The sequence below is a fragment of the Notechis scutatus genome, chromosome 7 (genome assembly GCF_049901735.1).
Source record: "Notechis scutatus isolate UNSWTSFEM ecotype Mainland chromosome 7, rNotScu1.2, whole genome shotgun sequence".
In the NCBI taxonomy this organism is placed as follows: Eukaryota; Metazoa; Chordata; class Lepidosauria; order Squamata; family Elapidae; genus Notechis; species Notechis scutatus.
This window is the reverse complement of record NC_142015.1, coordinates 8,338,162-8,360,443: the sequence shown is the minus strand read 5'-3', so window position 1 is coordinate 8,360,443 and position 22,282 is coordinate 8,338,162. Positions and strand designations below refer to the sequence as shown.

The following is a 22,282-nucleotide window of genomic DNA, read 5'->3' as shown; positions in this document are numbered from 1 at the left end:
GCCCACAAGCAGCTCCAAGTTGCCCACAAGTTGTTTTTTATTATTATTACCCTTTAACTATAACAACCTTTTTTGAAGTTGTGTATGGGAAGGGAGAGAAAGAACAGAGAGAATAAGAAGAATGTTCCCAGATGAGAAAGAAAAGGAGTACCAAAAGGAGAGGAAATATGTATTCACTGCTTGATTAAGCCTTACCTCCATTATCACAAATATCTATCAGCCGTTGTTCCTAAATTTTTGTCTCCTTTAATGCAAAAGGAATCAGTGTGCAGTTAATATATTAGATAGATGTGATTGGATGTTGTTATTTTCATGTCCACAATGCCTTGGGCTTAGTAGTGGTGGCCCCCTTACAGGAAATATGTTGTACTTATGGCTAACTTCTCAGAAAACTACAGTTCCAAGAGAGATCATCAAGAAAGAAGATGATCTTCCAAAGTGTTTTATCCAAAGCCCTGGTGTGTGTGTGTGTGTGTGTGTGTGTGTGTGTGTTTTCAATCTTTTATTTATTGTCTTCCTTCACCCTCCATTTTTATATGCATAACAGTTTTTAATATTTGAATGGACTGCAGCATACTAGCCTGCAACTAACCAGGGCAAACAAGTTAGGGAAACTCAGGCACTTTGTGGGACAACTAGACTAAGTACCAAGAGAACAGATCTGCAAAAAATCAGATCAGTATATGAAAGTCCCTTAAAAAACATCTTTCCCATGCTGATGTGTATGTTTTAAGGATAGTCCCAAATAACTTTCATTGTTCTATGAAAAGCAGTGCTGGGGGCTCAGCTGCAAATGAAATTCAGGTCCTTTTTTTTTGCTTCCTTGGAGATACTAGAGTAGAATGGGTTAAGAATTGAGGTTTCTTCTGAATATTGCTGATAAATCATGGATTAGGACTGGGGGAGAAATATCTCATTGGCTATATCATTGAATAGAATAGAATAGAATAGAATAGAATAGAATAGAATAGAATAGAATAGAATAGAATAGAATAGAAACAGGAACAGGAACAGGAACAGCAACAGCAACAGCAACAGCAACAGCAACAGCAACAGCAACAGCAACAGCAACAGCAACAGGAACAGGAACAGGAACAAGAACAAGAACAAGAACAAGAACAAGAACAGAGCCGAACAGGAACAGGAACAGGAACAAGAATAGAAAAGGAATTTGTCTTTGGTGCATCCGCTGTCAGTGTACATAAAGAAAAAAAATACATTCATCAAGAATCATAAGATACAACACTTAGCGATAGTCATCAAGAATCAAGAACCATAAGAGAAGAATCATACAGTGATACTAATAAGGAATCAAATCATACTAGGAAACAAAAAAACAATATAAATTGTAAAGATACAAGCCACACAGTTATAGTCATAAGTGGGAAGAGATAGGTAATAGGAAGGATGAGAAGAATAATAGTAATACAGTCTTACTAAGTAGTTTGACAGTGTTGTGGGAATTAGTTGTTTAGCAGAGTGATAGCATTTGGGTTTAGTTGTTCTGATATGCAACAGGAATATAAATAAAGTATAAATAAAATAAACAAATAGCAACAGGAACATAAATAAAGAGATTGCAGCTAGTGATACTAGACTTTACTTCCAGTATTAACCACATTTAGGAAAAAAAAACATATTATTTGAATGTGCTTTTTTGGTGGGGGGAGAGAGAGAGAGATCAGGAGACTGTGAAATCTAGTACTGCTTTAAGCATGAAGCCATCACGGTGACTTTGGGTCATTCTTAGGAAGGAGATCCTGGTGAGACATTTCCAAAAACATTGCCAAGAATGTCAAATGGCCTTCTCCAGGTAGTCATGAGGAATCAATATTAACTCAAAGGCTAAATAAACAAGCAAATAACTGCAGCTTTATAAAACTTAGAATAAATTCCAACAAATGTGCTAGGATTGATTTCAGAGTTGGGAGGCAAATTAAAACAACATTCTCAAGCACCCTAAGAATACAGTGGATGAGATTAGGCATATTCCCAGGAAAAGAGGTATGTGTGTGGGTGTGTGTCAGTGTCTCTCTCTCTCTGTGTGTGTGTGTGTGTGTGATGACATAGTGCAATATTTTGATGTAAAATTTTGAGGACAGATTTACCCACCCACTCAGAGATAAAGTCTCTCAAACGATTAGGCACTACTTCCTTATAGAAGGCATTTATTAACCAGTGGCAGTATTGAATTGTTTTCCACACTTGTCCACACTTGTAAGATGAGAACATTTTGAATTTTTTTTTTTTTTAGTAGTAAGTGGCCTGTTTGGAAAACGAAAAAAAAAAAAAGTCAAGAAGAAATCTGAAATGTTGATTGCTTTTGCACACAGAGTTTAAAGTTGGCCAAACTGATGTTTGCTGGAGTTTCTCACCCCCTCCTTTTTTTTAAGGAAAGAGAAAACTTACACATTCTGCATCCTGGCTGAATTGTATGTGTCAACTTTCAGTTCCAGAGAAAAAGAAAAAACAACAACAGCTCAATTATATATTCTTGACCATCAGAGATTAGAATGAGATGCTGACAGATCCTTGAGAAAAGTAAAATTAGACAATCATTCAAAGCTAGCGAAGATATACAGCAATGTAAAATACAGTGGTGATTCTGTAGGTATAACACAGATCAATGGAAGCATCTTAACCCAAAATGAAATGTGTTTGCTCGTTTTAAATTTGGTCCAGATCTATCGGACTGCATTTCCCACTGTGACATATGGAGATGATGGCAAATGTAATCAGCTCATGTAGAATGCATTAGGCTGGGGAAATCTGCTTGAAAATATTTGTTTAGAAATGTTAACTATCTTGTATTTCACAATATTGTGGACCTCCTCATTTTCCCATGTTCCCTCCCTTCACAGAACTTTATCCTGGCTCAGCTAACCTTGGTTAGTTCTTTGCCCTCATCTATCCTGCTTTGACATGTTCCTGTTTATGGTACATGACTAATAGGAACAAGGAGTTTTTCCCTTCCCTGTTCATGAGCTGCTCAATGCAGATAGTTTACATTTTAGGAACTGATTCCTGATTATGGAATTCTCTTCTAGTTTCTCATCTGGTTCCACCCATTTTTATATGTTTTAAGAGAGATTTGAAAACTTACTTAACAATCTAGACTGATTGGTGGAAGCAACTGTGACAAGATGCTGAGAATGACTGTTAGTAAAATGAGATGGTAGGTTTAACCTGTTGTGATTAATAAACTCAGAATGCAGGGTGTCAGGTTATTTATTTATTTGTATCCCACCTTTATTATTTTAGAAGGTGGTGAGCATATTCAACACATCTTCCTCCTCCTAATTTCCCCAACACAACAATCATGTGAGGTGAGTTGGGCTGAGAAGAGAAGGACTGGATCAAAGTCACCCAATTGGCTTTCATGGCTAAGGTGGAACTAGAATTTCATAGTCTCCTGCTTTATAACCTGGTGCCTTAACCAGAGTGTTATACTTGCCTAAATATTATTTTTATGATGATTGTAAATATATAAAAATCAGTTTAATGGTTAAGATACAGGACTAGAAGTCATAGCCTCCTTAGGCACAGAATCCAGCTGGGTGACTTTGGGGCTAGTCCTGATCTCTCAATCCCAAGAAGAAAATGATAATATTTCTGAACCACTTCTGAAAATGCTGGCAGGAAAACTACATAAACTTGTCCATAGAATTGCCTGAAGTTAAGACTGATATAGAACATAAATAAATACTTAATGATATATATTATACAGTATTCTTGTAAATTTTCTACTGTTTTAGCTTAAATGATCATTTTAACTGTGGTTGGATCACAGTTGCAAATAAAACATTTGTTATTCACCATGTTTATAAAGTTATTAAACAAGATGAAGTCTTCTTTGAGTTAATTTTGATCCTAGGCAACTTCAAGGACATATCTGTATCAGTGGTGGGATTCAAGATTTTTCACGACCGGTTCTGTGGGCCTGGCATGACTTGGTGGGCATGGTAGGGGAAGGATACTGCAAAATCCCATTCCCTCCCCACCCCACTAACCTGCTTTCCAGCTCCGTTCTCCTGTGCAGGGCAACAAAAGAAGACCTAGCTGGGACTTGGGAGGCAGAGAGTAGATGGGGGTGGGGCCAGTCAGAGGTGGTATTTGCCGTTCTCTGAACTACTCAAAATGTCCGCTACCAGTTCTCCAGAACTGGTCAGAAGCTGCTGAATACCACCTCTGGTCTGTATTATGTTCTCAACAGTATCTCCAAAGTATTTTTCCATTATGATGTTCAGGGGTTCCCCCCCACCCCCCAGCATCATAGTCTAATCTAGTGTTCCTCAACTCTTAAAATGGGTGGACTTCAACTTCCAGAATCCCCAGGCTGACTGAAGAATTCCAGAAGTCCAACTATGGAACTGGTCTGACTAACCACCCTAGTATTTCCTGGGGTTTTCCCATCTAAATAATGACCAGGCATGATCCTGCTTAGTTTTTAAACCCAAGCAAGCTCAGTCACCTGCTGAAGCTTGAAAAATCATTAGATTTGGCTAATATATCCCAATCATCACAATGACTGATTCACACATCACACTAAGTTTAAAAGAAGCAGACCACATTTTGAAGTAGCATAGTAGGTGAACCCAATCAATTAGTAATATATGTGAACACCAAATTCTGTAGGGTTTTGGTATATATTCAGCTTCCTCTATGTATTCTTTTTAAATATTCAAAATAAGTTTGCATTGCAAACTTCCCCAACCTTTTAAAACTAAAGAATTTAAGAAGAAATACAAAATCAAGAACACAGCAAACTTGAGGTTGAAACTGTAAAAGTCATATCATATACATGTGCCCACAATGCATGAAAAATACCAGTTATACAAATATAGCTAAATATAGCTAAAATTACATACACATGCATGGATATACTCTTTTTATTATTTATTGCCTCCTCCTAGCTATAGTCCCACTGTTCTTTGCCTCACTATTATCTTACAAGATACTTTTTACTACTCACCCTTGTTGTTTCTTCTGCTGGGCAGGGAGATACAATTTTAAGCAAAACATTGCTCTACCTTCAATTGGTATTTTCAAAATGTCCTAGAATTGTCAAATGGAGCTCAACAGCATCCTTGGGATTAAAAATCTGTTGTGGGACATCCATTTGCTTTGAATGAATGAATGAATGAATGAATGAATGAATGAATGAATGAATGAATGAATGAATGATTCAATCAATCAATCAATCAATCAATCAATCAATCAATAAATTCAACTTTAAGCAAAACATTGGTCTGCAGTCAATTGACATTTTTAAAATGTTCTAGAAATATCATATGGGGCTCAGTAGCATCCTTAGAATTAAAAATCTGTTGTGGGACATCCATTTGCTTTGAATGAATAAATGAATCAATCAATCAATCAATCAATCAATGACATTGAATGTTTAGGACCCAAAGAGATTTATTGAATCTATGGAATTTATGGAAATCGCAGTTAGGTGCTTCTTAAGGGTGATCTGATTGTGCAAATTTGTATTCTGTGGCCTTTCCAAGCCCCTACTTGTTCTAACTGAAGTTGCTATCTCCTCCTTCTCAGTGATGTCTTCAAGCCCCACAGTTGGTTCTTCAAGCAGTTCCTCCATCCTTCCATTCTCCTCCTCTGTCTTTCCTGCTGTCAAACAAAAGAGTGCCTTTGCTCCTGTCATCCGACCCCAGGGGTCCCCTTCCCCAGCGTGCTCCACTGGCAATGGAAATGGGTTTAGAGGTAAGCAAACATCTATTTTCTTCACCCGCCATTCTCCCAGAACTTCATCCCTATATACATCATAAGTTTTACTTCAAAGGTAATGGGGGGAGGGAGCATGTCTCAACATGGACTTTGCACACTGGTCCTATGTGCAAAGCAATCCCCTAAAAATGATAGCAGAGTGTGGCACACAGAATTGTACCCTCACCTACCCCATTATCCTTCTTAGGTTTTTCCCACCATCTTTGATTACACAGGAAGCCAGATCCTAACCAACAAAAAAATAATAAAAAAGAGTAGAAGCAGGAAAAGAAGATAAAATTAAAGTACACAAAGAAAAGTAAAGAGAAATAGAAGAACGAAACTTCAAATATCATTTATAGCAAATATAAATACAATTATAAAGTTATCTCTTACTATGATTACAAAAAAAAAAAAGCAAAATCTGAAATTGTAAATGAATTTTGTTCTGTTTCATGCAGAAAAGAGTTTTTGGTCAATTATTAATGTAAATACTGTTTTTTCCCTAATCAAATAAGTTAATTTAGCCATCTCCACAAGTTCCTCATCTTTGCCAATTATTTTCTCCATTGTGAGTGGTATAGAAAATTTAAGGTAACTTTTCCTGTGATGTCAGCTTGCAAGAGCTGCTGTAATACCAAGAGCTTTTGTGAATTCTAGTTGTCTCATATCTTGCAAAATCTCAGATCAAAGCTATCCAAAATTTGTGAGCACAACAATCATTTCATTATTGTTTCCTTACAATATATGCTTTTTTAATCACCTCCCAAAGGCTCTAAGTCACTTGCAAATAATAAAGTATAAAATAAAAGTAATCACCAACTGCAATGAAGAATCCCATCAGACATCAATCCTCAGGTCTTTCCGAACAGTCTGGCCTTAGTGATTTTCTTAAATATTGGGCTGTTCCAAAGTAATTATTTAATACAAATGAACGAATAAATGATCAAACTAATTTGAATTCCCAGAACATTGTATCAGACAATATAATAGCACCTGCAGCTGAGAAATTTCTGTTTTTTTATATAAAAAAGCTATGCCATATATTGTTTCGAAAGGTCATTACATAAAATGGATAGGAATTTAAAAATGCTGTTTATAGATACATCTAAAATTGATAACTTATATAAATAAATGCATAAACACAACACTTCCATCTGCATTTAAATCACCAGTCAAATCTTTCCCTTTTTTCCATTTCATTCATTCATTCATTGATTCAGAAAAAGGGGATTTTGTTTAGAAACCTAAGACCAAGGTTGGTCTACTAGTTGAATAGTTAAGGCACTAGCTAGAAACTAGTTTTAGTCCCCCTTAGGCATGAAAGCTGGCTGGGTGATTTGGGGCCAATCACCAGGAGACTGGGAGTTCTAGATCCTCCTTAGACATAAAAGCTGGCTGGGTGACTTTAGGCAAGTTACATTATCTCAGCCCAACTTACCTGCCAGGGATTTTGTGTGGAAAATAGGAGAAGGAAGGAATAATAGGTATGCTTGCACCTTAAATTACTTAAAAAATAATAAAACAGGAAATCTTTTTAAAAATTACAGTGACAATCTCATGAATAAAGTCTGGAAAAATGAGTTGGGGAGAGAATACATTGTCTTTCATGACAGTGTCCTCTCTCTTCTGCCATCTGTAGTCTTGTTGACTTCTCCTATTTTAATTCAATTTTCAAAGAAAAGCATCCTGTAAAAACGGTTTCTCAAGCTGGCAAGTGAGGGCAGCAAATGATGAGAAAATGTGAAATAGAATATTCTAAGACCTTCAACAACAAAGGAAATTTAAAAACACCACCCAAAGAAATTTGAAAGACGCTCTCAAAATAACTTCCTAAAATAAGGTAGAAAAACTGAAGTCTTTGGTGCAAGAATTTCCAATTTTGGAAATCAGAAGACAGATCTTAATTATGCTGTGCCTTTCTTACCCTTCCTCTTCCTTATTCCAGCCCCACCCCCATTCCAACAGCCCAAAAGATGAGATGCAGGTAGAGAAATAGAAGGGTCTGTTGTGTGACATGCTATAAATTGTATTCTCCAGCACTGCCTTATTGATTTTTTCCCCCTGCCTCCCCTATTTCAGTCAACAGAACGTAAAGCAGTCCGTTGACAGAAGTCTGTAGGCATTTCCAAAGATCAGACTTTTGCCAACTGGGTAATATATGCCTGGGAGCTTTGCTCCAAATCTCAGAAGTGACATGATCTGCCTCGGTGCTCACTGTACAGATTGAGGCTGGCAAAGCAAACAAAAAACAAAAAAAACAGCAGTTCTCAAGCTAGAGATGCTGTTCTTTCAACCTGCCACAGTTGCTTGCCTTCAAGGCTACCAAGCTCTCCACCAAATATGATTAGTGCAGAAGTAACAGAGAAAGAAGCTTCCAGTTTAAACCCTTGAGGGTATCTATCTAACAGTTCTTGGCATCTTTATCTGGCTGTAGGCTTTCAACTGTTGTGAGTGTAGCTTCCTTCTTGCCTCCCATAAAGACCCTAATGTATCTTAGCCTTCGATGATTCTTCTGCCAAGTCAAGTTGAGAAGCTGAGCTAAGGATGAAGTGTCAGTCTGTCAATGATTTATTGCTGTGTCCAAGGGCAAAGCTTCCCTTCTGAGGGAAGCATCACAGGGTGGGGGCTGAACATTGCCCTCTTTCTTTGCTTGCTTCAAGGCAGGGGGCATCTGCACATGTGCAGAAAACCATGGCAAGGCCAGAGATGCCAAAGCAGAGCAAAGCAGCGACTCCAATTTGAAAAGTAAAAAAAGTGAAAATGCCACTTTGCTTCACAGATCTGCTCCAATGCAGTGATTTTCAGTTGAATCAAGTCATTCCAAAGAAGCTCAGCGTGGGCCCTGAAGATGTAACTTTCTCCAGGCTAAGTGACATGTCAAATTAAATCAAATATTTATCGTTGTCATAGAGCAGTATAAAGAGGACAGGGTAGATGCAATTAAAAAATATAATAGATATGTCAAGGTCTTGGTAATAACAATTTTAAAAGCTAAAATATTTAAAAGTGAAAGTATATATAAGAACAAGAGTCTAAAAAGAATACAAAAGCAGAGGCACAAGCTTTAGTACGGGAGCATCAAGGTTAGAAACTGGCAGACTATATGAAATTATAGAGCATTCTAATACGATAAATTAAATGCTGATTTAATCTAGTTTATGGTACATCATGTAGCTTTCTCTAGCCTAAATAACATGTTTATACTGAGGACTGAAAGAAAACATAGGAGTCCAACTCCTGGAGCCATCTCACCTAGTACTACTGACGCTGGTGAGTGCCAGGGGTGGGATTCAAAAATTCCAGCAATTGGTTCTCTGCCCGGTTGCTGGGTGGCACAGGCCATGGTGGGCGTGGCCTACCAGAACCTCCTGTTTCTGGCGTCCGATGGGCCTCCAGAACCCGAGGGAGGCTGTTTTTGCCCTCCCAAGGATCCAGAGGCTTCCCCCGGGCCTCTGGAAGGGAGAAAACAGCCCCCCCTGGCTTCTGGAAGTCCACCAGAAGCTGGAAACAGGCCTGTTTCCAAACTTCCAGTTTTTCTGGAAGGCCCATTTCCCCCCCCCCCCCTCACAGAGTGTCCGCATGGAACCTGCACTTACCTCCATTGGAAATGGGCTGCGTGGAGATTCCTGGGAGGGACGGGATGGGCGGGGCGGGGCCAGCCAGTCAGTTGAAATACCGGTTCGGCGAACCAGATGTAACTTTAACATCCGGTTTGCTCAAACCGGTCCAAACTGGTAGAATCCCACCCCTGATTAGTGCCATCTTTCCAGAATTTCAAAGGAACTTTTCCCACATTCTCTGCAGATAGGATTCAACCTGGAACCTTTGGCAAGCAACACAGGTTGTAAATATCCATGTGTGAGGTCTCCTCTTTGGTCAGGAAGCTCATAGGTACCGACCAAGTTTACCTGGCCTCTGCAGTGATCCAGATGTTTATGTGTTTATCCTCCTCCTTTTTTTCTCTAACATTAGGTCAGACTTTGAAAGCTCAAAGCAGCCTAAGACCTAGTGAGATAATCAGAGTGTTGTGTCCAAGCTTCCACCTGCCATCTTGCACACAAGGTAGAAATAGGCATTAGGTTCTCTACTTCTCAATGATATAAGCATCCATTTAGAACAGGGGTGGGCAGCTATGGCAATTTTATGACCTGTGGACTTCAACTCCTAGAATTCCTGAGCTGGCATGGTTATCATAGTTGTCCACGCCTGATTTAGAGCAGAAATCCCAGTCGTCTTCAGAATCATAGGGCTGGGGAAAGGCAGACCATGCTATTGTTTAGCACCAGACATGGAGCTCTTCACACATGCTAGAAGTGAGTTGAGCATACCCCAGGACAAACTTAGTTAATGGAATTATGGATTTTTGCATTCTAAAAGCAATCTAGGTTAACAGTTCCATTGTGTGGCTATGCTAAAGTGTAAAAATGGATAGTAGTAGCATGTAATTTAATATACTTTCTGGAGAGAGAAGAGAAGACAACAGCACGAAAGGTCATGCAAATTCAAGATCTCCTTGCAGCTTCCTAGAGACATCACCTAAGTAGCTATTGTGTCAAGAGGATGTTGGATTAGGTGAACCAGTCTGGATTTTCACCTGTTCTGCATAGCATTTGCATGATTTTATTACCAATCCTTGATGAAGAATATGCTGCTTGATGGTTCTCATTAATCTTACCCAAGGGAGGAAATCTATTTGAAACTTGGCTCCCTGAGTAGTGTTGGGAAAGACATGTGGATGCCCTTAGATGACCTGTCTAATGCCAGGCATTCCTGCTTTACACTCCCTGCATGCCATCTGCTCTACTTCTTTTTTTTTTTTGCTCTGCATCCAGGCAAGGTAGGTAGGAACGGTAGGGCCTCATCTTTGTCAGCAGCCCCAAATTGATTGCAGGTGTCCTGATCGGAGAAGCCTGGCATTGATTTTGCCCTGGACGTTGAGCCTGCTTAAAAATAGTGTGGAGAAGATGTAATGTGACATGACACAAAGCGGAGTGATGAGTACCCCGGTGTCTAATCACCTCAGCACAGATGGAAAGCAGCAAATTGGAAACTGCTGGAGCTGTGCAAATGGTTAAGTCACCTTTGCCTGTTCATCTAAACAGGAAAACCATCCCTACTGTTTCTGATGCCTCATATTTGAATGCTGTTGTTGCTTCTCTTGCTATAAGAAACCGTTTCACCGGTCAAGAGAGGAGGTAATCATGATGTGGGCGCTACCAAGCTTTGCTGCGATTCTATTCACTTTTTAGTTGAAATCTCAGAAACAAACCAGATTTCCAAGTTGGATCGGCCCTCTGAATCTGTCTTTTTGAACTAGATGCTCCAAACCAGATTGACAGTATGGATCAAACTGTGTTCTCCTAATTTTAATAGGACTTTCTAAATCAAAGCAGCTTTATTGTTTTTCGTGAAAGAGGGCATGGGATAATGAACACAAGCACAAGCAATGTTTTGTTCAAGGCTTTTATGGGCAGTACAAGGCGGGGACACAATTCTGAAGTTGTAAAATAGATTGGATCCCTTTAGATTGCAGGAAAGAAGGGAGATCCATTGCTGGGTTTTTGAAGCAAGCTTGACCATGTCTTAATGATCTGGTCCCTGCATTTGCAGAACACATTAAGTGCAGTCATTATTAATGTTCATTAAAAGTTTTATCTTGGGTAAATTCTACTGTTTCGTTAGTGTATATTTCAGTTATGTGCAAATGTAGAAGATGTATTAATTTAGATGTGTTAAAGTGTAACCAAGTTATGTATCAGGTATGAATGTAAGTTTCATTTTTAAGTCTGGGAGTGTATTACCTTAATAATAGTAATGGTAACTTTTTCTATTGAAATTGAGGCACCAATCTGAAGTCTGATTTTCTTTTTTAATCACCTCTTTTGTTGGGCTTACATTGGACATGGCTGAACCATAGAAGCCTAGAATTAAGCTAATTTGGGTATAACTGGGGGAAGCCAAGTTCAAAACAAGGGTCCACCAAATCTGATAGCCTCTTGTTGATCTAGATGAGGGGTCTTCAACCTTGGCAACTTAAAGATGTATGGACTTCAACTCCCAGAATCCCCCAGTGACCTTGCTGGCTTTGGGAATTTTACGAGCTGAAATTCACACATCTTCAAGTTGCCATGGTTAAGAAACACTGCTTTAGACTTTAAGAAGGAGACAAAGCCCCAGGTAGTGGATATGCAAAAACTAATCTCTCTCTCTCTCTCTTCCTAAATTCTGCATTCAAGGAAATTGTGCAAAAGAGAGAAAGAGGAATGCTATTTTGTAATAGTTTATTCTAGGTTTTTATCATACTGAATTCGTTCAGGTCTGTTCTCCATATCAACCTATCAAAAAGATAAAACAGTCCGAACCCATCCAAAACTAAATATGAAAATTAGTAATCTTATTTTTTTTTAACCTTGATAAAGTATTATGAGATCTACAAGATGCAGGTGAGATCATGAACATCTTATGATATGGAGAGAGGGGACCAAATTACTGTATAAGAATATACGTAGACATTTGAGTTAACTAAGATGAAAGTTTCATTTCATGCCCAACTCCTGACAATTTCATAAATACAGGTAATCTTTGACTTACAACCATTTATTTAATAAACCTACTGAACGTTACAATGGCACTGAAAAAAGTGACTAATGACCATTTCTCACACTTACAACCATTGCAGCATCCCCATGGTCATGTGACGAAAATCCAGTCAGTTGGCTTGTATTTATGACGGTTGCAGTGTCCTGGGGTATGCGATCACCTTTTGTGACCCTCTGGCAAGCCAATCGATGAGGAACATAGATTCAACTAGGTTACTAACTTAACTACTACAACGATTTCCTTAACAACTGTGGCAGGAAAAGTCGTAAAATGGGACAGAGCACACTTAACAATTGTATTACTTAGCAGTGGAAATTTTGAGCTCAATTGTGGTCGTAAGTCGAACACTACCTGTATGTCCATGTAGTTTTCTTGGTAGTAATACAGAACTATTTGTGATTGTCTTCTTCTGTTTGTTCTTCAACTTCCCATTCTAGATTACAACTCTGGAATTTCCTGGTGGTAATCCAGTCAAGGACTAACAAATCCAGCCATACTTAACTAAGGTCAGCTAGGTGCTGCCACCTAGCAGGGCTATCAAAGATTGCTTGTCGCAGAATTTTGTACTGTCTTATTGTTAATGATGATTACACATGTTAAAGTTCAAAAGTGAGACAGAACAGAAGAGAAATTCAAAACAGAAAAATTTCAGATCAGTTCAGACTTTAGTAAGAAAGCAGATGGCAGAAAAATTTATTCTGTCTGAATAAATATATATATTTGAGTCCTAGAGATAAAGTGGTTAAGTACAGTATTGCAGGCAAACTCTGCCCACAGTGTGGAGTTTGATCCTGATGGGCTCAAGGTTGACTCAGTCTTCCATCCTTCTGATGCCAGTAAAATGAGGATCCAGATTGTTGGAGGCAATATGCAAATGCTTACATTGTAAACCACCCAGAGAGTGATGTAATGTGCTATGGGGCAGTATATAAATCTAAAATGCTATTGCTATTATTTTCAAATGCACCTTTCCAAGTGGTTTAGAAAACCAGAATGACCGTGACCATTTAAAACCCACAAATTTAAATAATACACATAATTGTATTTATTAGGGTAACACATTCAAAATATTTCATAGTGGGGAAAATTGTTTGAAAAAGTGCTATATTAATGTAAGCTTTTTGTCCCAAATAACAAAAATAAGATTGTTTACCCAAGTTCTCAGTTTATGGTTTAAAGTGCTGCAATCTGTTTCTTGATAAAATCCATTCATTTTGTGACAGAAGAATGAAAGTCCTTTCAGCTTGTAATATTATAATTACTTGCTAGCTTGGTTCCAAGGTGCTTCCTAGGAGGGGAGATTAATTTACTTCCCTGCTACCACCGTAGCTTGAATTGGCAGCTGAAAAAGCAAATAAACCCTTGCCTTTATCTGCAGGCATGTAGCTGGCAAAGGGATCACATCTGGCTATGCATCTCTCAATAAAATTACTTGGAGCCTGAATGCTCCTACCTTGTGGGATGCAGCAGGAGGTGAAAGCTGATGAAAAGCCTGGAGGCACAATCTGGAGGAACTCCTTGTCAGTTTCACCTCTGCCAGGAGTCCAAGGGAGTTGAAACTGACAAGAGGCGTTTTTCTGGCTGGATCTTGATACAAGATGAGGCTTGGGCGGGAGAAATCCCAGGTCAGGTTGCTGTACTCCTTCCTTCCTTCCTTCCTTCCTTCCTTCCTTCCTTCCTTCCTTCCTTCCTTCCTTCCTTCCTTCCTTCCTTCTTTTCTTTCTTTCCTTCCTTCCCTTCCCCCTCCCTCCCTTCCTCCCTTCCCTCCTTCCTTCCTTCCTTCCTTCCTTCCTTCCTTCCTTCCTTCCTTCCTTCTTTTCTTTCTTTCCTTCCTTCCCTTCCCCCCTCCCTCCTCCTTCCTTCCTTCCTTCCTTCCTTCCTTCCTTCCTTCCTTCCTTCCTTCCTTCCTTCTTTCCTATCTTTCTCTTGACTTTTGGGATTTTAAAAAAACACAATGGGATTCAAAACAATGCAAGTAGATAAGTAGATTAAATAATGGGAGCAGAACATCATTTAGCCTCCTGTATACTGCGCTCAATAGCAAAACAATTGATGGTCTCTTTCTCTCTGTCTCTGTCTCTCTCATACACACACACACAGACAGAGACAGACATCAATTTCTTTTCAGCAAAACTTCTTGTAATAATTTTAAAAGGTGGACCCTTTTAATTAAAAAATTATGTTTCTAAAGCCTTCCTGCAAAGTAATCCTGTATCCACTGCCAGGTAGATCTACTCACAATCTGTTTTCTACTTACCATCATAGCCATGCATTGAATCTTGAAGTTTTGTTAGACTGACAATGCATTTCTCCCCCAAGGTTACAATGTAAGCATTGCCTTTTACATTACAAGCATACACAAAAGGGGTTGTCTTTGCATTGTGATATTTTGCCACACAGATTGCTTCTTTGCCCCCTACCAGTTTTGGGGAATGTTAGTTTTCTATACGTCCCAAACCAACACACATCGCCATTGCAGGAAGACTATGCCCTACCAGTCATAGTTCATCATTAGATGCCCCATAACCATGAAGTGACATAGCCACATGTCTAGCAAACTGAACTGATGAACATAGCCTGATGTTGTGAAATGGATGCGAAATGAGGCCATCCCACCTCATTTTCTCTGCATTGGGCCCATTTAGATGCGAGATGTGTCAACGATTGGGAGGAAAAAACCCAGCACCCTGGAATTCCACAACGCTCCCCAAAGTACATTTTATAACAATTTTAATACAAGGCTTTTACCAAGAGAGAGAGAAAAAAAACATTCAGGACGTGATGGTGTTAGTAATGAAAGAAATTTCAGAGCTGATAGAACTTGAGCAATTCATGTCCAAAGCGATCATGTATCTTGTTACCAAACCAAAGCTGTTTTTCTTTCCCTTTTCCAACAAGTTACTGGAGTATCCCTCAGAGGCCGTGTCAGAAGCAGCTAATGAAAAGAGGAAGTGTAACACGCCATTGCATTTTCTTCTTTTAAATAAGTATGCCTGATTTTTGAAAGGGCTTACACTCAACTCTCTCTTGTTTTCATTACTGAGTTCAGCTCTTGTGAAATTTGATTGCTTCTGGAGCAGTAAGTTTGCCCCAGCGAATGTCCCCAATATATTGAAAGAAATCAGCCAGTTCCTAGTGGACAGTCCCAAATTCAGAGAGATATCAGGGAATTCTATTAATAAAAACTTCCTCAAATCAAACTGGACTCCTGATGATTGCCTAATTATGCCAGTAAATAAAATATTCTTCGAAACAATATACAAGGAGCTTGTCGTTGCTTTCTATCTCTCTGCTTTCCCCCCAAATTTCCAAGCTTAGTCCATAATTCTGGATATTTTTTGGTGTATTTTTCCCATCCAAGCACTAATTATTTTCACTTGTTACAGCAATGAAAACTGACCGTTACCAAATATGTATATTAAAGACTGACATGGTTCTATTGGTTCATGATGGAGAAATTGAAGTCCATTGTGAAACTGGGATGGATTTTATATAACGCTGTTCAGCATTTACCTGAAGATGTCAGAAAGATGGGTTAAATGCCTAGGAATTTGAGGGCATTCACTGAATGAAACAATGTTTTCATAGGAAACCACCATGGGTGAATAGGTGACAATATAAATTCAATAAATAAATAAAGAATGTCCACCTTTGATGAATGCAATCTGTACTGCAGAAAGAAATATGGAGGATGTGCAAAACATTTGTGAACGTGGAAGCACCTTCATTAGCAAGTTACAAGATATTTATTTAATGCCTGATTCTGATTAAAGGTTGTTAATTACTTGGAGGTAGCCCATTTTCTGTGGACCTGGAAGCCCAGAGCAACTTCCTGCCTTTGGGTAACTAACAAGGATCCATGGGTGCTAATTCATGCACCGGTTGCTTCCTTTCTGCTACACATTGTCTATATTTTTCAAGAGATCTAAACCAATCATTTTAAGCTTCTGAGCCATGCTACCTCATTAAATTGAGGGAACTCAACTCTGGTGGAGTATCTCATAGGAATCTGCTGAGAATCTTGCCATCAGAGACCACTGATGTTGGGCAAGACAAGCAGCCAACTTTGAACATGGTGGCAGCTTTTCACCACCCTTAGAAATGCACGTTTGTACATGCTCACCTCTCCTTCCATTCCTTCATTTAGCTGCATCTTAAGGACCATTCTGCTCAAAATTTCTTTTTCTTTTTTTAAAAAGGAAAGAAGCAAGAGTTCCTTTCTCATAGATGTGTTTATTAGCATTATTAGTGCTTAAGATGTGCACATCACCTTAGCTTCTGGTTGATTTTTGACAAGTTTAATCAAGCATTTCATCTGATAATGGCTGCCTTTGGAGGTTAATACAATGCGGCTCACCTCCATTTCTTTCTTCCATTTCTCTCCTCTAATAAAGTAAAATAAAGGTGAGAGAGAGAGAGAGAAGAGGATCCCTGTGGGATAATCACGGCAGTTCCTATATTCCTCACTCATCACCGAATGCCTTGTCCCACATTGAACCACCTTTATTGAAAAGTTACATCGATTCAATATATAGTAATACAGGCAAAAATAATTACAGCTTTGCGAGTGGTGTAAGACCTTAATCCGAAGCTCACAAACATTCAATAAAAAGTAGTGCAGACTGGGAAATAGGCTTTTGACAGCAGAGCCCCAAAGGAGGTGGGAGGTGGGAGGGAACAGCCTCCGAGAACAAAAGCCAAGCTACAAAAATCCACCAAGTCACCTTCTTCTATACCAGGAAAGATTTTGACATTTTAGAAATCAATTAATATTCCTTCAATTATTTTATAATCGAAGAAGCTGTGTATTAGAAAGGGATTTATGGCAGCGAAGCAAGCATCGAGCTGGCTCAAAGCAATTGCTATCCTTCCTGTTCTTTCATCAAAAATATCCTTTTTGGTTTTAATCACTCATACCTCCTTGATGGACATTTATTTTCTTATCGTTTCTCGTTCCATTGGAGGAAAGCAAATTTCCCCTAACCCTTTTCATGGAGGAACTCTAAAAAATCATGTTGCCAATTTCCCTGACCACCAATTTGAGACGATTAAAAGGCCCCTTTGGATTGAACGAAAGATAAAGTTTAGAAAACAAGGCCTATTTCATATGGAGAGCCAGCTTGGTCTAGTGGTTAAGGCACCAGATTTGAAAGCTGGAGACTTGTGAGTTCAAGTCCTGCCTTAGCCATGAAAGCCAACTGGGTGACTTTTTGGGCAAGCTATTCTCTCTCAGCCCAACCTAGTTCACAGGGTTGTTATTGTGAAGGAGTAACATGTGTTAGATATGTTGGCCGCCTTGAGTTATTTCTATAATAATACAGGTGGGAAATAAATAAATAAAAATTAAATTTTCCCATGTCCAAGAGTTGAAGCCCAATATTGCTTATGCTTTGGAGAGATTCAAATTCATTCTGGTCAACTTGTGTTACACATCTGAAATTTGGATTTTCAGTTACAAGGCTGTTTCCCTATCTGTCCCCTCCTCCTTTTCAATTTATTTTCTTTTGGCCATTTTGTTTTAGGGGGTATTTTGTGGATTTTCATTCCTCCTCTCACCCTGGCATGCATACACTAATTGTATATGATTGTATTATAAATTATGAATTTGAGAAATAAAAAAAAGGATGTCTATTAATTACTAATCTCCCCCTATGATTACCAAAAACTAATAAAAACGATGAAGGCTAGAGCAAGAGAATAAATGTCATTTGTCTGCCAGCATATGAATTAAAAAAATGTCTGAAGAAGGCTAATGTTTCATTTAGTATTTAGCATCCAAGTTATTTAAGACAGAATAGAACAAAATCAGAAAAATAAATTGTCAGAATGGGAAATAAACTTTGCAGTCTTATATTTGTTTACTTAATTGGGAGTAAGTCCCTCTAAATTCCACAGGGTTTCCTTTTGAGTAGACAAGTATAGGATTGCATCGTAAACATTAGAGGCTGTTGAAAACTTTGTAACTTAGATGTAAAATTAAGAAGGGGTGCATTGAAAATTCCCCAGATGAAAAGCATGTGAGAGCATTTTCAGCATTGGAATGATAGGAAAATGAGTGTCAAAATATGTTAGGATTTATAAGGAAGAAGTAAGGGTGTGTGGATGTGGATGTTTTCCCCTGTATTTATAAAAGAATAACTGGAGAGTGGACAGCTGTAAATCAGATATAAGTACTTTGCTAGCTTTTTTTAAAAAAAAGTGTAGGTTTTTGTTTACATAGATATGCATTTACATTTTTCATTATTGTTTAAATGTTACCATGAGCTGCCCAGAGATGTTTGAAATGGGTGGCCATATAAACTTTTTAAATACATAAATAAAATGAAAAATGTGAAAATTTAACATTTAAAGGCCCAATCTGTTAGGGAACAGAGGTACAAATAACTGAGGCTGTATCTAGTTTCATCTGCTTGTGTCTGTGGTCCTTAGTTTTATTCATCCCTGTTACTTCTAATGCTTTTATGGTTTTTAATGGTTTTAGACTTTTGCTTTCATTGTGTTATAAACTGCCCAGTGTCACTTTGAGAATGATTTAATCAATCAATCAATCAATCAATCAATCAATTAATTAATTAATTAATTAAATCAGCTTCCATGGGAAGGTAAAAAAAACCAAAATGGCAGTTAGAACCATGCCGCTGAAGCCCCGCCTATCTTTATGATATATGCGATGAGAAGGTGGGACTTCGATGGTACGATTCTGTCTGTCATCTTTTTTTGAAACTCTACCCCCTCTGCCCCATTTGCTGACCCCTGTGTTATTTCTGCAAGTTTCTGTTTTGAAAATGTAAATATTGTCTGTCTGTCTGTTTGTTTTCCAGCCATGACTGGTCTTGTTGTACCTCCAATGTGAAGAGAAGAGAAGGCATTGCTGGGATTTCTTCCCTGCCTCCCCCGCTCCTTTTTTTTTTTTTTTCTACAGCACAAAACTACTTATTTGTTACGGACCTTAAAAAAAAAAAAAAGCTCTAGAAGCTCAATCGATGGGGGAAGCCATGTGCCAGAAGGAACGGAAATTTTACAGCGTTACAAAGAGGCTGTTGCAAGTTGAAGACATCAATACCCGAGAACATTTTTTTTTTTAAAGAAAAATAGGAATTGGCCAAGATCCAGATGTATGCAGGTTATGGGATTGTATATGGAGCACAAGCTTTTCTTTTCCTTTTGTTTTCTTTCCTTGTGGACTCAAAACCTTCCTAATGTTTATAGAATATAAAAAGAAGGAACAGGTTGGCCAACCATTCGAGCTTGATATTTTGGATACTCTTTGTTTTACTTTGTAGGGGAAAAAAAAGTCGAAGTTTCTATTTTCTATGGAGCCTTTCAGATACCAATTTAGTTTATGCAGAAAAAAAAAAAAAGAAATCTCAAAACAGGGTACCAGCATGAGGGACTTTCCTATAAAACCGATATGCTGATATGAGTGGTGGAATGTTGGACGTGTGTATGTGTATTGACTTATAGTTTAATCTCTTTTCAAATGAAAAAAAATGTAAGATGTTTTACAATTATTTAAATAAATAAACTTGTAAGTTATTGTATGTAGAGGTAGACATTGAAAACTTTGGGGGGCAGCTTCTTTTTTTCTCCTATTGTACAATGAAAATTGGCAAAAACTCAGCAACAATTTCTTAACGCTAACAATCTCTGTTCAGTTCTCTCCTGCTCTTGATGGAACCACTTACAGAAATATCTCAAAATTCTTCACCAAGGACTCATCCACAATCCTTTTTATACACACAATGCTATATATATATATACATATATAAATATATACATATATCTCTCTATATATTAAAATATAGGACCGTCGTTAATGTATGAATATTATACATTTTCTCATGTCTTGATTAAGGTTTCAGGTTCTGGTGTGATTTGTTTACTTTCATACCTCTCAGTAACTACGTGGCATGTGTGAAGTCTCGCATCAAATCCTCTTCATTTTTCAGGTTGCAATTTGCAAAATTTGCAATTTGCAAATTTCGCATCAAATCCTCTTCATTTTTCAGGTTGCAATTTGAGCAAGAGGGAACCGTGAGGCCATTTTTTTTAATCCTCCCCCCCCCGCAGTTTGTTGCTTTTCAGAAAATATTTTGTCTAATTTCTGAAGCAAAAATTCAGAAATTATGTTGAAAAAATTAGCAAAAATTATGTTGTGTTGCAAAAAGAACTTTGGCACTTACCTAGGAGAGATAATACTCTCCAGTGAATGTTGAGATGCTAGCTTAACATTACGAATGAAGGCAAATTTATGTGTCCCAGGATAATGTTGCAGGATCCAATCTGGATTGGACACCGGGACCAGAGGTTTAATCTTTTGGACTTGTGCTGAAGCCCCAACCTCAGAGAACTTCTCTCTATTGGAAAATAAGTTCTCTCTTCTCTCTCCTTCTAACATTCTGGTAGAGAGAAGTCGCCTGAGGGTAGACATCAGCACAAGTCCGAAATCTCGGAAGACTAAACTTGTGATCTTGGTGACCGACCCAGATTGGCTCCCGTAACTTTACATTGACAAATATGTTTTTCATTGGGGACAGTTATAACATTTATCTGGGATCATCCATGTTCATCTCGGAATATCAAACGTCATTGAGTTTCATTTGTACGCATAGAGGTGATGAGTTATCTGCATATTCTAAATACGGTGTAGGAGCAGAAATGCGGGAAAGATTGCTTTCTGGAAAATCACTGGTTTCATGGGCTTAGTATGAAGTGAAGATTTCGTTCACTAAGGACGTCTCCATTTTGATGGAGGGATAGTTTCTGGACATGCCAATAGTAGCATATGAGCAAAAGTCCCACCATTAGAATAAACGGGAAAACTTAATCTGCACAAGATTCCCATATGTGCCTGCTTCAGAGCTTCAGAACTTGTGTGGATCTAGGAATTGGGGCACTGTCTCTTGAAATTCTCAAAGCGTGTCTTGAATCCAAGATCCATCGCTCCCCCTTTGATGTGTTGATTATTGATAAGCACTGTTTTATAAAACGTTTTAACTTTCCTAAAGCCTTCTCAATCATCTTTTGTTGCTGTCATTGTAACCATCTCTATCCAAGTCCCATAATGTTGATAATATGCCTATAAAATTTATAAATCACATTGTTTTTTTTACAATATACTATTTATATATGTACCTGTATTTTAAGGTGAAATTCAAATTTCTGTGCACCCAGTGAGGGTAACTGTGTTTTTTTTCCCAGGGGAATAAAAACATTAGTGTTTTCCCACAATGATTGTTGTTAAAGTTCATGGTCCCCCTTTTCACATACACAAAAAAGTCAAATTAATGCCAGGAAAGTGACTTCATAAATGGATGTATATTTTAAGATATTGTGGTTGCAGGAATATTCTCTTTCTTCATTAAATTAGACAAATTAAACTCACTATCAGGAATCAAAAGCTGTGATACTTACCCTGTTATTATGCTCAATGTTTTAAAAATCAAAATAAGAAAGAAAAGATTTTTTTTCTCCCCCTTTTTCTCAAGAAGTGGAAAAAATGCAGGCAGGGAAAAGAATGGCATGCTGTAACCTCTATTGGCTTCATTTTCACCATTACTGATATCAGCCCCTCACCTCCACCATTGCTACAGATAGTCCTTGACTTATGATCACAATTGAGCCCAAAATTTCTGTGGCTGAAACATTTGTCAAGTGAATTTTGCCCCATTCTGCAACCTTCCTTGCCAAAGGTGTTAAGGGAATCACTGCAGTTGTGAAGTTAGTAACAGGTGAATCTGGCTTCCCCATTAACTTTGCTTGTCAGAAGGTTGCAAAAGGTGATTGCATGACCCCAGGACACTTGAATTGTCAAGCATTTGCCCAGCATCCAAATTTTGATCACATGATCATGGGGGTGCTATAATGGTCATAAATGTGAAAATGGACACGTCACTTTTTTCAGTATCGTCGTAACTGTGAATGGTCACTAAATAAACTGTTGTAAATTGAAAAG

General features: G+C 38.2%; 1 protein-coding gene across 4 annotated transcripts in view; it reads left to right on the top strand.

The window, feature by feature from the left end:
• The window catches only part of EBF2 (EBF transcription factor 2), a 250,146-nt gene extending 228,588 nt beyond the window's left edge, over positions 1–21,558 (top strand). Inside the window, exons 15-19 of one of the 4 annotated variants that reach the window (XM_087969953.1) lie at positions 5,554–5,721; positions 8,507–8,577; positions 12,765–12,833; positions 19,149–20,276; positions 20,337–21,558. In XM_087969953.1, coding sequence (XP_087826079.1) covers positions 5,554–5,721; positions 8,507–8,577; positions 12,765–12,809 — 284 coding nt within the window. In that variant the 3' untranslated portion in view covers positions 12,810–12,833; positions 19,149–20,276; positions 20,337–21,558. The remainder of the gene's footprint in view (positions 1–5,553; positions 5,722–8,506; positions 8,578–12,764; positions 12,834–19,148; positions 20,277–20,336) is intronic. The other 3 variants (XM_087969954.1, XM_087969955.1, XM_026671320.2) reach the window with 3 other exon arrangements.
• Positions 21,559–22,282: the final 724 nt, after the last annotated feature.